This window comes from Sardina pilchardus, chromosome 23 (genome assembly GCF_963854185.1).
Source record: "Sardina pilchardus chromosome 23, fSarPil1.1, whole genome shotgun sequence".
Lineage (NCBI taxonomy): Eukaryota > Metazoa > Chordata > Actinopteri > Clupeiformes > Clupeidae > Sardina > Sardina pilchardus.
This window is the reverse complement of record NC_085016.1, coordinates 26,322,205-26,335,534: the sequence shown is the minus strand read 5'-3', so window position 1 is coordinate 26,335,534 and position 13,330 is coordinate 26,322,205. Positions and strand designations below refer to the sequence as shown.

Sequence of the window (13,330 nt, the reverse complement as noted above, 5' to 3'; positions counted from 1 at the left end):
CCCTTTTATCCAAAACAGTAACATTTTATTTTAACCAAGGACCCAATGTAACTGGCCAGAGAGGTAGCTCACCCTGCCTTCAGTATTCCCAGAGGAACTCCACACAGGGTTTCCTTATCGTTTTGGAGACAGGTTGCTCCACCTTGTTTGTTTCCAGTTTTCGGAGGTTTGTTTTTACAGTGTTCTCCCGGAATAAGCAGCTAGCAGATGGTGAGGAGATGACTGCTGAATGGGACAGAAAATGTTCTGGGCTTGAAATGGTGTACGATCGCTGACTGCATCTTTAGGGAGGAATACAACTCTTTATTGTGTACACTCTTGCCTTTTGTTGTGTTGTACAAATCACTCAAGCATATAAGGACAGATGCACAACAACTTTAGAGTGTACACTTGAGAGGGCAGTTCATTTCTTTACTATTTAGAACTCACACCAAGTATTACATTAGTATTAACTCAGAAATGCAGTTAGTCCGTTATATATCTGGGTGTTAGTTGATCTCAATCTTCAAATGTGTGGTGGTGTGTGTGTGTGTGTGTGTGTGTGTGTGTGTGTGTGTGTGTGTGTGTGTGTGTGTGTGTGTGTGTGTGTGTGTGTGTGTGTGTGTGTGTGTGTGTGTGTGTGTGTGGGTGTGTGTGTGTGTGTGTGTGTGTGTGTGTGTGGACATGTATGCATTCTTGTCCTGGGCTCAAAGCTAACATTTGACTCGCATGTCCCAGGGTGTCTTGATTCACACATAGACACACACACACAGACACACACACATAGACACACATACACACACACACACCTGTCAGTGCTGACACACAGCATAAACCAGCGTTCTGACACCCGGAGAGAAGAGACAGGTAGTAGAGGAGCAGACAGGAGCAGGGCTAGCCTGCACTCCTTTTAATTGCCTCTCACTTTTCCTGCTTCTTGCTCTCTTTTGCCTTTTTTATTTTAATCCGTTGCCTCTCTCTTTCTCTCTCTCTCTCTCTCTTTCTCTCTATATCTCTTTCTCTCTCTCTTTCTTTCTCTATCTCCCTCTCTCTCTCTCTCTACCGCTCGCGCGCGCTCATGTGATTTTCTTTTCTTTCTTTGCAGCCCTCCCTGTGTGCACCAGTGTGTTGGCTAGTTGTGCTCTCTGGCTCTTTGTGCTTTGTTTCCTCCCTTCTTCTCGTGTGTGTGTGTGTGTCTGGCGCTCCAGCAGTCCTCCTGCTTGTGTCTTGTGTTTTGTGTTGGAAATACGCCGTATTCCTGTGCGCTCGCTCTCGCTGTTGTTTTTTCTACCACGCCTGTCTTTGTCTTCATCCTACTCTCCCATCCCATCCCAATCTTGTTTATAGAGAAGAACAAATATCCTCTCCTTCCTCTCTCTTCTCCCCATATAGAATCAATCATCTGGTAGTCGTTCCTTTCCAAGTCTAAAGTCTCTCTTGTTGCTCTCCTCTCCCCCTTTCCAGTCTATGCGTCTCCTGGAGGATCTCCAGAAAGTTAAAGTCTCTGTATTTTTATTGTAGTCACAGTTTCATTATTGATATCTAAGATAAAAAAAAAAAGGTCTCTGTGTTTCGGTCACGACTGAAGTCTCTCTCCCCCGGTTCTCTGTTCTTGTTCTAGGCGGTGCGTCCCCTCTCCGTGCAGGAGGAGAACCGTCAGATGGAGGAGATCCTGCGCATCGAGCTGGAGATCGAGCGGCTGCAGCAGCAGCGGGAGGACGGCGTGTCACAGCTGTGCGAGAGCTCGCGCCAGGAGCTGAGGCTGCGCCGTGATGCCGAGGTACATGGACACACAGACACACAGACAGGCAGACAGACAGACAGACAGACAGGCAGACAGACAGACAGACAGATAGGCAGGCAGAAAGACAGTCAAGCAGGCAGACAGTATTTATTTAAGGGAAATAAATTTAGTCAATTTAAGAATTCAGAAAATGTAAGCAGAAAATCTACACTGAGGTAGACAGACAGACAGACAGACAGACAGACAGAGAGACAGATAAACCGATGTACAGACTGTTGATCCTGAGGGAAATGTAGTCCCCCAATATCTATGGTATGCAAAAATACTAGATAATCAACGATAATACGATAATCAACGATAATCAATCACTGTTCTCCTTGCTATAACCAATAATCACCAGATCCTGCGCATGAAGAAGGAGACCTCACGCAAGGACCTCATCAGCTTCCGCGGCGTTGATGGCAGCGACATGGCTTCCCTCTCCGAGACCAGCGAGTCCGGTCCGCCTCCGGCAGCCCCTCCTGCCCAGCCCGCCCCGGGGACCCCCACCAAGGCCGAGAGCGCCAGCCCTGCCACCCCCACCACCACTGGCACCAAGACCAAGACGTCCGAGGAGGAGGTGGACGAGGGTTTCCACGCCGACGACGAGTGCATCCCGCTGCCGGACATCCCGCCTCCAGCCGAGGTGCCGCCGGACAAGGAGATCCTGGCCACCGTCCCGCCGCCCCCGGCCCCCTTCGCCGAGGGCACGCTAGCGCCCTCTGGTGGCCAAGGTGGCAGTGGCGCGCCTCCGCCGCCAGCTCCAGGAGGAGCAGACGGACCTCCACCGCCTCCACCGCCGCCTCCTCCTCCGCCGCCTCCCCCGCCTCCTCCACCCCTCCCTGGGGAGGCGAAGCCCGATCAGCCCCCCTCCGCGGACGCCCCTGGAGGTGCGGAGAAGAAAGAGGAGGACCAGGCGGACAGGACGAGCCGACTGACCACCACGGAGTCGCTGGCGGACGGCGAGGAGCCGATCTACAGCCTGCCCGCCGACCCCGAGTCGGACTACGACCAGGACGAGATGGATGAGACGCGGGCGGGCAGCAACGCGGATGCGGGCAGCGCCATCGTCATGACGACAGAGGAGGAGGTGCGCAAGTCCACCTGCACCAATGCCAGCCTGGACTCCTACAAGGGCAGCTCCGACTCGGTGAGGACAACACACACACACACACACACACACACACACACACCCACTCACACACATACACAAACGCACACACATATAAGTGCATCCAGGCAAACACACGTACACAAGCACATCTGAATTATCCATTTTAGATTCACTTAAAAACAAGTACACTCTCTCTCACACACACACACACACACACACACACACACACACACACACACGGCCACACACATCAGCTTAAATGAACATTAATCCTTATATCATTAAAAGCAGTGCTTAAAGTAAATGATCAACTATACTAAATGCTTAATATCCTGCCATGCACAGGAAGTGCCTCCGGTCAAACAGACAGAAGTCAAACAAACACATACACACACACACACAAATTCTCACACGCACACAAAGACACATTCTCTCTCACACACACACACACACACACACACACACACATTCTCACACACTTGGTTTGACAATCAGTTTAATTTTGTCCTTGGCACAGGTAGAGCATCATGTCAGGACACACACATTAGGCGTCGAGGTGGAAGGATTAGTGTCAGGCAGCAGACTGGTACTCCGTCAGGAGAACTCTGTGTGTGTGCGTGTGTGTGCGTGTGTGTGTGTGTGTGTGTGTGCATTTGGAGAAGCGAGGACAGAGAGAGTGTGTGTATCACTCAGTGCTGGCAGACCTTCTCCCAGCTACTGACATCTCATCACATCTTAGTGTACAGAGAGGGGGAGAGAAGAACACTTCAGTTCTACACAGAATAGTGGTGATAGCTCTCTCTCTCTCTCTCTCTCTCTCTCTCTCTCTCTCTCTGTGTGTGTGTGTGTGTGTGTGTGTGTGTGTAGGAGACATACCAGCATATTTGAGTGAAGATTCAGAATTCGTCTCTCAAGAGACATGCATGAATTTATGATAGTAGTTGGTCCAAAAGCTCAGAACATCTGTGTAGGTGTGTGTGTGTGTGTGTGTGTGTGTGTGTGAGTTGAGCATATTTGTGTACATGTGTGTGTGTACATTTGTGTGACTCCATTCAACACAAGAGTGCTGTGGGCCATCCCTGCATTGACATGTTTGTCCTCTAATGGGTTCAGTCCCACAACCACCAGCAGCTAAAACCGCTGTGGGTGAACTTAATTAAAATCATTTCCTGTTTGTAATGTCTAAACATGTTGTGGTGTGTCAATATTTGACACTTTCATCTTTTTCTCCTTCTCTCTCTCCCGCTCTCATTCTCTCGCTCTCTTTCTCTCTCTCTTTCTCTCTCTCTTCCTCCCTCTCTCTCTCTTTATGTCTCTCTCTCTCCCTCTGTTCTCCTGGCATCCCTTGTTCCCAGTATGCGGAGAGTGATGACGAGCATGATGGGTATGTGGACACGGATGAGGAGGTCTCCTCCAACGGGAGAGTCCACGTGCTGAACGGCAACGGACCACCCTACTTCCACAGCTACCTCTATATGAAAGGTCAGTCGGATCACACACACACACACACACACACACACACACACACACACACACACACACACACACAAATACATATGTGTACACACACAGGTACTTAGATGCATGGACATATATCTCCGTCTCTCTAACACACATTCATATAGGGCTTTCAGACATACGTGTAAGAGCAGAGGTTCTGCGAATGTGGGCCGTATATCTGAACAACACAACCGGTCATATGGAGGTCTGAAGTCTGTTCTACTGCTCCCCTCCTAGTATTTCCTCTGGACATTATGCAAATGAGCTGTGTCTGAACGAAGCGAAGAACATGCGGTTAAAATTCACGCTTGAATTCAGGTTAGCATCATATCTGATCACCCCAAGGGTCGGACCTCCGTTTGACAAACCTCCGCATATACTCTGGAGATTATGTCTGAAAGCGACTTTACACTCTCTCTCTCTCTCTCTCTCTCTCTCTCTCTCTTTCTCTCTCTCTCACACACACACACACAGATCCCAATTCCTGCAAATTCCAGACATTCTCACATGCTAATGAATGTTATCTTAAATTGCTTTTCATGCTGAATGAATCATGCAATGGCTGAACTCAAGTAGTTAATTGGCTGCAGTCTAGCCAGAACTCCCATGGCACATTCTTTCTCTCTCTCTCTTTCTCTCTGTCTCTCTCGCTCTGTCTCTCTCTCTAATCATGTCTTTTTTCTATTTCTGTTGGTCTCTCACTTCTCTCCTCTTGGTCCATCTGTCATCCTTTGTCCCTCTGTTTTCTCTCTCTTATACCTCCCATCTCTCCCTCTTTATCCACGGTTATCATCTCTCACTCTCTCTCTCTCTTTCTTTTCTCTCTCTCTCTTGCTTTCGTCATCCTCTCATCCTCTCTTTATCTGTCCTCCCATGTCCTTCTGATGTTCTCTCTCACACACACTCCCTCTCTCTCTCTCTCTCTCTCTCTCACACACACACACACACACTCCCTCCCTCTCTCTGCCACGTTCTCTTTCTTCCTCTTTCTCCTTCTTCCTCTCTTCCTCTCTGTCTTGGCCTTATCTTATCATCTCTTTCTGTGTCTCTCCTCCTCCTCCTCTCTCTCCCCCCATCTCTCTTCCCCTCTCTCCTCCTCCTCCTCCTCTCTCCCCCCATCTCTCTTCCCCTCTCTCCTCCTCCTCCTCCTCTCTCTCCCCCCATCTCTCTTCCCCTCTCTCCTCCTCCTCTCTCTCTCCCCCCCATCTCTCTTCCCCTCTCTCCTCCTCCTCCTCCTCTCTCTCCCTCCATCTCTCCTCCTCTCAGCGGGCCTGATGATCCCGTGGCGTAGGCGCTGGTGTGTTCTGAAGGACGAGACGTTCATGTGGTTCCGCTCCAAGCAGGAGTCGCTCAAGAGCGGCTGGCTCTACAAGAAGGGCGGCGGCCTGTCCACGCTGTCGCGCCGCAACTGGAAGATGCGCTGGTTCGTGCTGCGCGACTACAAGCTCATGTACTTCGACAACGACAGCGAGGAGAAGCTCAAGGGGACCATCGATATCCGCTCCGCCAAGTGAGGCCATTATTACTGCTTCTCTCTCTCTCTCTGCCCCCTCTCTCACACAATTGTGAGAGAGGGGGCAAACTGTGTTTGGTGTTGTATGTTTGCATTTGTGTTTGATTTTGTCATGATTTAGTGGCCCATACGGAAAAGATATAGAAAGAACTTATATGCCAGCAATGTGTTTTATATACAAAACTTGTATGATTTACTCTGGAAAGTGGCCCCTTTCTCGTTTTCCTCATACAGCGTCATATAGTCCTTACAGGTTACAATGTTTTATATGTTTCAGGTTACACAGGTTACATATAAAAATCTATCAGGTTTTTATATGACAGTGAAACCATAATAAGATCCTTGCTAAATCTGTGTAACCTGAAACATATAAAACATTGTAACCTGTAAGGACTATATATGACGTTGTATGAGGAAAACGAGAAAGGGGCCACTTTCAAGTAGCCTGGCACGCCCTCCCAGTGACGCAACGCCTTCAGGCTTTTGCTGCTGGTCTGGTCAACTGCTCATTGAGAAGGATTTCTGAGTTCCCGAAATCTGCGGAACTGCCCTCTTTGGTCGAGAACCAATCAACTTTGAGCAGCTCCAACGGCTCTGAGTAGAGGCGTGTTCAAGGCAGAGGAAAGAGTGTTGTTATTGGTTTAAACTCGGCAATCCGCTTTCTGACATCTACCAGTAGCAAATCGAGGCACTTAAAGGAGGCGGGTCAACCAGCGCTGGCAAGAAACCGTGTTAGCACAGGCTGTTGGTCAGACTAAAGTCTCGCAGAGCCTTTGAAAGTCGATGGTAATCAGGCTAACTTTCAAGAGTAAATCATACAAGTTTTGTATAAAACACACTGCTGGCATATACGTTTTTTCTATATCTTTTGGAATGATTCAATAAATGGCACTTGAACCTCTGTCTCTCTCTCTCTGCCTCTCTCGGTCTCTCTCCCCGTTCTATCCTCTCCCTTGTGAATAGTATGTCTGTGTGAATGTGCTACATGCTAACCCCAGCTCTGTGCTCTTCATGCTGTTATCAGAGAGATCGTGGACAACCACGAGAAAGAGAACGCTCTGAACATAGTGACGGAGGAGAGGACCTACCAGGTATTCGCAGAGTCACCTGAGGATGCCAGGTAAGGCCAAAACAGAGGTGCAGTTAGGGGCAGTATTTCGCACTAGAGTAATGTTGATATTTCAACGGGTACCGCTATCACTCAAATATCTAGCCTGTCCTATCTTCTCTCCTATCATGTTGAACTCTTGTCTCTGGTTGTCCTCTCCCTGTCTCAGTGGCTGGTTTAACGTGCTGAGTCGAGTGGCTGTAGCGACTCCTGAGCAGCTGATGGAGATGTCCCATGAGCAGGCTAACCCAAAGAACGCAGTGGTGAGAATCTCTCATACAACGCTTGCACAGAATGCCCAATATGCACATATGTACATGCTACAAACACACACATAGTTGTAAACAACATGAGGGTTTTACATGTTTTTGTCTTCTACAGGGGACGCTGGATGTTGGGCTGATCGACTCCGTCTGCGCCTCAGACAATCCTGACCGGTGAGTTTACCTGCCCTCTGCAGGCTGATAAGAGAACTGCATCAATCAGCAAACTATCTCCCACAGGCCTTGGATTGTCTCTTTGGGACAATAGAGGGCCAACTATAATCTCTCTGGTTGTCAAAAGCCTCGTTTTGTCGACCCCTTAGACAGCCCTTAGTCCCTGGCGATGGCGCTATTTCCTGATGTGGTTTGTGTTGTTTGCGTTAGGCCCAACTCGTTTGTGATCATCACGGCTAACCGCGTGATCCACTGCAACTCTGACATGCCAGAGGAGATGCACCACTGGATCAGCCTGCTGCAGAAACCCAAAGGAGACTCCAAGATCGACGGGCAGGAGTTCCTCGTCAGAGGTGAGTTGGAAGGGTGTTGTTTAGAATTTCTAATTCAATTAAAAAATGTGTATATTCCTGAGGGTTTTTTTTTCAAAAGAAGAACCCATCGTGTTTTGGAGGAAATCTGAATTGCAGGACGGATTCACACATTTATATTCATTTTGTAAACAAGATGCAGTAGGGTATTTGGCCTGAGGTCTGAATCACTCTCTGAGCGTCCCTTTAGTGTTGATCTGTAAATCTGTGAATGGAATTCAACAAAAATCATTCTGGAATGTTCTATCCCTTCTCTGCACCTGCTCAGGCTGGCTGCATAAGGAGATGAAGACAGGATCGAAGAGCACGTCTCTGAAGCTAAAGAAGCGCTGGTTTGTGCTGACCAACAACTCGCTGGACTACTATAAGTCGTCGGAGCGCAACGCCTCCAAGATGGGCACGCTGGTGCTCAACAGCCTCTGCTCCGTGGTGCAGCCGGAGGAGAGGGTCTTCAAGGAGACCGGTGAGTCCCAGGGGAGGGGCCTCTGGCCTGGGAGAGGAGACAGGCTCTGAGCCACCTGTGGGGGAGGATTGGTGTGGACTTATGGATTTGACTGAATGGTATATGCTATGTAAATAAATACATTAGAATTGTCTGAATTCTGTGGTATGGGCCTACCAATGCTATGTCAATAACCTGAATTCTATGGCGCTACGTAAATAAATGCAATTTAACTGAACTCAAGCCAATGCAGGGCATCTTAAATGATATGCCAAGTCTAAAAGCAGAATTTGTTGTACCAGCAGAGAACTAATGTTTTCTTAAGTGCATGGCTCACTACATGGAGAGGGAGGACTGGTAAGAGTCTATGTGTTGGAAGGAAGTTAGAGAATGACTCACACAATTGCTCTAATTTGGGTACCTGCGTGTGTGTGTGTCCATGTGTGTGTTTGTGTATGTGTGCATGCTTCAGGCTACTGGAACGTCACTGTTTACGGCAGGAAGCACTCCTACCGCCTCTACACCAAGATGCTCAACGAGGCCATGAGGTGGGCATCGGCCATCCAGGGGGTCATCGACAACAAGGTGCCCATCGAGACGCCCACGCAACAGCTCATCAGGGACATCAAGGTAACACACGCAGCTCTGGTCCCCATCCCATAGGACACGCTGTCTATAGGAGTATGTCTGGGTTGGTGTCTTTAGGAAAGGTGTAGGTAAATCATCCCACAGGATTAATTGGTATGGAGGTAGAATGTTGAGGTAAGATTTACTGCTGTTGATTGCTTGATTGACAATTTATCATATACTTAAGGAGTCAAAACACTTGCACAGAGGTGAAAAGCCTTTTTGTTTTATATATTTTGTCCTGTAAAGTTCAGCGCTATTTTGACCAATTTGCAGGCTTTATCTTTATGGATTTTGTCAAGACAGAGGGCTGTTTCCCCAGGATTACGTCTGAATTTGGGCTAAATTGTATTTTTATGGGGAAAATCCATGCTGAAGGTTATTTGCATTTAATCCACTTTCCGGGAGACCAGTCCATCAAATCTGGATAAATTGATTTCCGGTAAATGGTTGCAGCGTGACCTTATAAGCCATACTACCCTGAGATGAGGATGGTGACGTTTGACCTTTGACCTTTGACCTTTGAACTCTGCCCCACAGGAGAGCAGCGTGAACTCTGAGGCGGTGGAGCAGATGTACAGGAGGAACCCCATCCTCAGATACACCCAGCACCCCCTGCACTCCCCACTACTGCCCCTGCCCTACGGGGAGGTCAACGTCAGCCGTGAGTGCCACCACACACTCCCTACATTCCCATCGGGGTCAAGGGTCATGGACACAATAGCACTCTGTTGTAACCAGTTTCAGGAGCTAATTTGAAAACATCTGCAGGCCTTTGCTTTTAGTTTTCTAGCTGCTATGGTTCTGCTTTGTTTCCCGGTCTCTTCCTTTTTCATTTATTCTTGTTTTAGACTGCAGGTGAATGAGAGCAGATGCAGAAACTGGAAATAAAGTTATAAGTGTGAAAATATGCCATTATTCACCATGGCATTTTAGTTGCAATTTCTTTCCAATGAAATCTCTCTCTCTCTCTCTCTCTCTCTCTCTCATGTCCTCTCTTCATACTGGTCTCCCTGCCTGCAGTCCAAAAAGAGCAGGGCTACTCCAGTCTCCAGGACGAGGCGGTGAAGATGTTCAACTCGCTGCAGGAGATGGAGACGGTGCCCGACCCCGTGCCCATCATCCAGGGCATCCTGCAGACGTGCCAGGACCTGCGCCCACTCCGCGACGAGGTCTACTGCCAGCTCATCAAGCAGACCAATCACGTGCCGCACCCCAACAGCCCGGCCAACCGGGCGCTCTGGCACCTGCTCACCTGCATGAGCTGCACCTTCCTGCCCAGCCGAGCCATCCTGCGCTACCTGCGCTTCCATCTCAAGAGGTGAGGCTCACCTGAGTTGCCTCACCTGTGCATAGACCAGCCATTAGGAATGATGAGCCCCTCACTCACACCCGCTCCAACACCATCAATAGCATCTATTTGCTAATGGTTTTTTGTATGAGACTTGTCGACTTGTCTTTAATTTAAGAAGACTTTGACTTGTTTTAAGGAGTCTTATTTCTCTATCTAATTTACTCAACAATACTAACTAGATATTTTTTTATCTTAATATAGAATTATTAACAGTTGGTTAGATTGTATTGGATAAGCAGTGTTTGCAGTGCATGGGCTTTTGCATGGGCCACCCTGGGGGGCTTTGGTAGCCTGGATGCCAGACCGAAGTTTAGCTCCGCCGTCAAGAATTGAGTATGACGTCGTCAGGCTAGCTAGGGCTTTGGGGTGGTGAGGGGTGGGAGGTAATCCTCCCCCTGGTGGTGGACCTGTTTGTTGTACACACATCTAGACGGGTGCAACTCACCTGTGCTACCTGTATTTGTTTTACATATACTTTTTATCGTTATGTATTTTATATCGGTCTGAGGGATGGCTTCAGTTACATGGTTCATATCATGATCTTTATCTTTCTGTGTCAGGATCTCTCTGCGTTTCCCTGGGACGGAGATCGAGAAGTACGCCCAGTTCATCGGGGAGTCTCTGAAGCGGACCAAGTCCAGGGAGTACGTGCCGTCTCAGGAGGAGATCGCCGCCCTGCTGGTGAGGCAGGAGATGACCACCACTGTGTACTGCCATGGAGGAGGCTCGTGCAAGATCTCCATTAACTCCCACACCACGGCTGGAGAGGTGAGGCTCGCACAAGCTACTGTGCCGTTGATGGGTTCCTGCGTTGCTGAAATGCATTTTGAGTACAGACCAGGGCTGACCAAACACTCTATTTCCCATCTGCTCCCTGAACCACTGCTAACATACTGTGTGTGTGTGTGTGTGTGTGTGTGTGTGTGTGTGTGTGTGTGTGTGTGTGTGTGTGTGCATCCTCAGGTGGTGGAGAAGCTCATCAGAGGCTTGGCCATGGAGGACAGCAGGAACATGTTCTCCCTGTTTGAACACAACAAGATCACTGACCGCGCCATCGAGAGCCGCATCATCGTAGCTGATATCCTGGCCAAGTTCGAGAGGTGACTACCACTCCAGCTGTAAACAAATGGTCACATGACATTATGACATTATGACATACGTAGATGCAAAACCTTAATGCACTCAAAGCCTCAGTTAGAGCACAGAGCTCAGTTTCATTACATGTAAAAAACAACAAAAACAAATACATATTTAGCATTTATGCTTTCCACATTAGTGCATGCAAATACAAGGAAAATGTTGACTGCACATTGAATGCAGAGGCTGAGGTGTAACTGATACAAGTTCAAATGTAAAACTACTTGGACTGCTCTTCATCGCAGACACACCTGTGCTTGTGAAGTGGACGCTAATGCTAGTGTGTGTGTGGTTGGGACAGGTTGGTAGGAAGTGAGGATGAGGAAGAGGAGGGCCCGTGGCGGCTCTACTTCAAGCTCTACTGCTTCCTGGACGTGGAGAGCATGCCCAAGGAGGGGGTGGAGTTTGCCTTCATGTTTGAGCAGGTGTGTGTAACAAGAGACTTCTTTTGTTTCTTTGAGTGTGTCGTTTTTGTCCGTGTTCCTATTCTCTCCAACTGCCTCTCACGTTTCCGCCATCTTTGTTTCATTCCGTTTCATTAACGGTCTTCACTCCTCTGACCTGTTTTCATATCCTTTCATAACCTTTGGCATGTCTCTCTCCCCCTCCATCTATCTCTCTCTCTCTCTCAATCTGTCCCCCACTCAAATCCTCTCTCCGTCTCTCTCTTATTCTATTCTTTCTCTCTCTCTCTCGTCTCTTTTGTCTCGCTCAGGCTCACGAGAGCTCGATCAGCGGCCACTTCCCCGCCCCCGAGGAGACCCTCCAGCACCTGGCCGCCCTGCGGCTGCAGTACCTCCACGGCGACATGACGCCGCGCATCACCTGGAACCTGAACAACGTGTACCCGGTGGGGCGCCTGCGCACGCGCATCCTGCAGTCCACCAAGGCCGGCGCCACCGCCTCCATCTCGGCCGGCAGCCTGAGCGGCGCGGGCTCAGGGGGGTCCGGGTCGGGGGGCCCCGGCGACCGCGCCTCGTCGGGCTCGGTGGGCACCACGCTGGAGCGGCGCAAGAACAGCTTCCTGGACGGCACGCTGCGGCGCAGCTTCAAGACGGGCTCGCTGAAGAAGCAGCGCGTGGAGGAGGAGCAGATGCTGGAGATGTTCGTCAAGGAGGAGACGTCGTCCACGCGCACCAGCGTGCTGGAGAAGTGGACGCGGCTGCAGGGCCTGCCCCAGCACCAGGCCATGATCAAGTACATGACCATCATCAAGGAGTGGCCAGGCTACGGCTCCACGCTCTTTGATGTGGAGGTGAGAGAAGAATTGAACATCTTTATTATCTTATCATATTCTTATCATATTATACAACACTCATGCCATGAACGGGTTCGAGTGCCCACAGGGACCCAGGTTCAGTCCGACCTGCGGTCATTTCCCCATCCCACCCCATCTCTCTCTCCCACTTGTTTCCTGTCTCACTTTTCACTGTCCTATATGAATAAAGGCAAAAAAATATATATACTTAAAAAAATGAATAAATAAAGAGCCTGTAGAGATGTAACCAGGGCCTGAACTCTGTCCCTCGTCTCTGTGCAGTGTAAGGAGGGTGGCTTCCCTCATGACCTGTGGCTGGCGGTCAGCGCGGAGAACGTGTCCGTCTACAAGAGAGGCGAGTCCAAGCCGCTGGAGACCTTCCAGTACGAGCACATCGTCTTCTTCGGCGCGCCGCAGCCCAGCACCTACAAGATCACCGTGGACGAGAGGGAGATGTTCTTCGACACACCACTGGTAAACTCACTCACACACACACACACACACACTCACACACTCACACACGCACGCATACACACTTTCTCTCTCACACATGCACACTTTGATCACACTTTGATTTCTTCTAAACTAGATGTATTTTGTGATTGCTCTTCTGGTACTCTCCTGGTCAGAGGATCGTTTCAGTTTAAGCAATGCATGAGAATCCACTCAATCTAATCTAGCAACACATGTTATTGAGGGATTTGTCT

The 13,330-nt window shown here is 49.3% G+C and overlaps 1 protein-coding gene across 1 annotated transcript in view; it reads left to right on the top strand.

Moving 5' to 3' along the window:
* myo10l1 (myosin X, like 1) overlaps window positions 1-13,330 on the top strand; it is a 68,963-nt gene that overhangs the window by 51,253 nt on the left and 4,380 nt on the right. The window contains exons 24-42 of the mRNA XM_062527580.1: window positions 1,601-1,759; window positions 2,124-2,496; window positions 2,653-2,912; window positions 4,232-4,358; window positions 5,643-5,886; window positions 6,914-7,009; window positions 7,167-7,260; window positions 7,379-7,434; window positions 7,645-7,787; window positions 8,074-8,268; window positions 8,720-8,877; window positions 9,415-9,538; window positions 9,898-10,195; window positions 10,789-10,996; window positions 11,192-11,328; window positions 11,667-11,790; window positions 12,081-12,253; window positions 12,344-12,620; window positions 12,906-13,097. Coding sequence (XP_062383564.1) covers window positions 1,601-1,759; window positions 2,124-2,496; window positions 2,653-2,912; window positions 4,232-4,358; window positions 5,643-5,886; window positions 6,914-7,009; window positions 7,167-7,260; window positions 7,379-7,434; window positions 7,645-7,787; window positions 8,074-8,268; window positions 8,720-8,877; window positions 9,415-9,538; window positions 9,898-10,195; window positions 10,789-10,996; window positions 11,192-11,328; window positions 11,667-11,790; window positions 12,081-12,253; window positions 12,344-12,620; window positions 12,906-13,097 — 3,438 coding nt within the window. The remainder of the gene's footprint in view (window positions 1-1,600; window positions 1,760-2,123; window positions 2,497-2,652; window positions 2,913-4,231; window positions 4,359-5,642; window positions 5,887-6,913; window positions 7,010-7,166; window positions 7,261-7,378; window positions 7,435-7,644; window positions 7,788-8,073; window positions 8,269-8,719; window positions 8,878-9,414; window positions 9,539-9,897; window positions 10,196-10,788; window positions 10,997-11,191; window positions 11,329-11,666; window positions 11,791-12,080; window positions 12,254-12,343; window positions 12,621-12,905; window positions 13,098-13,330) is intronic.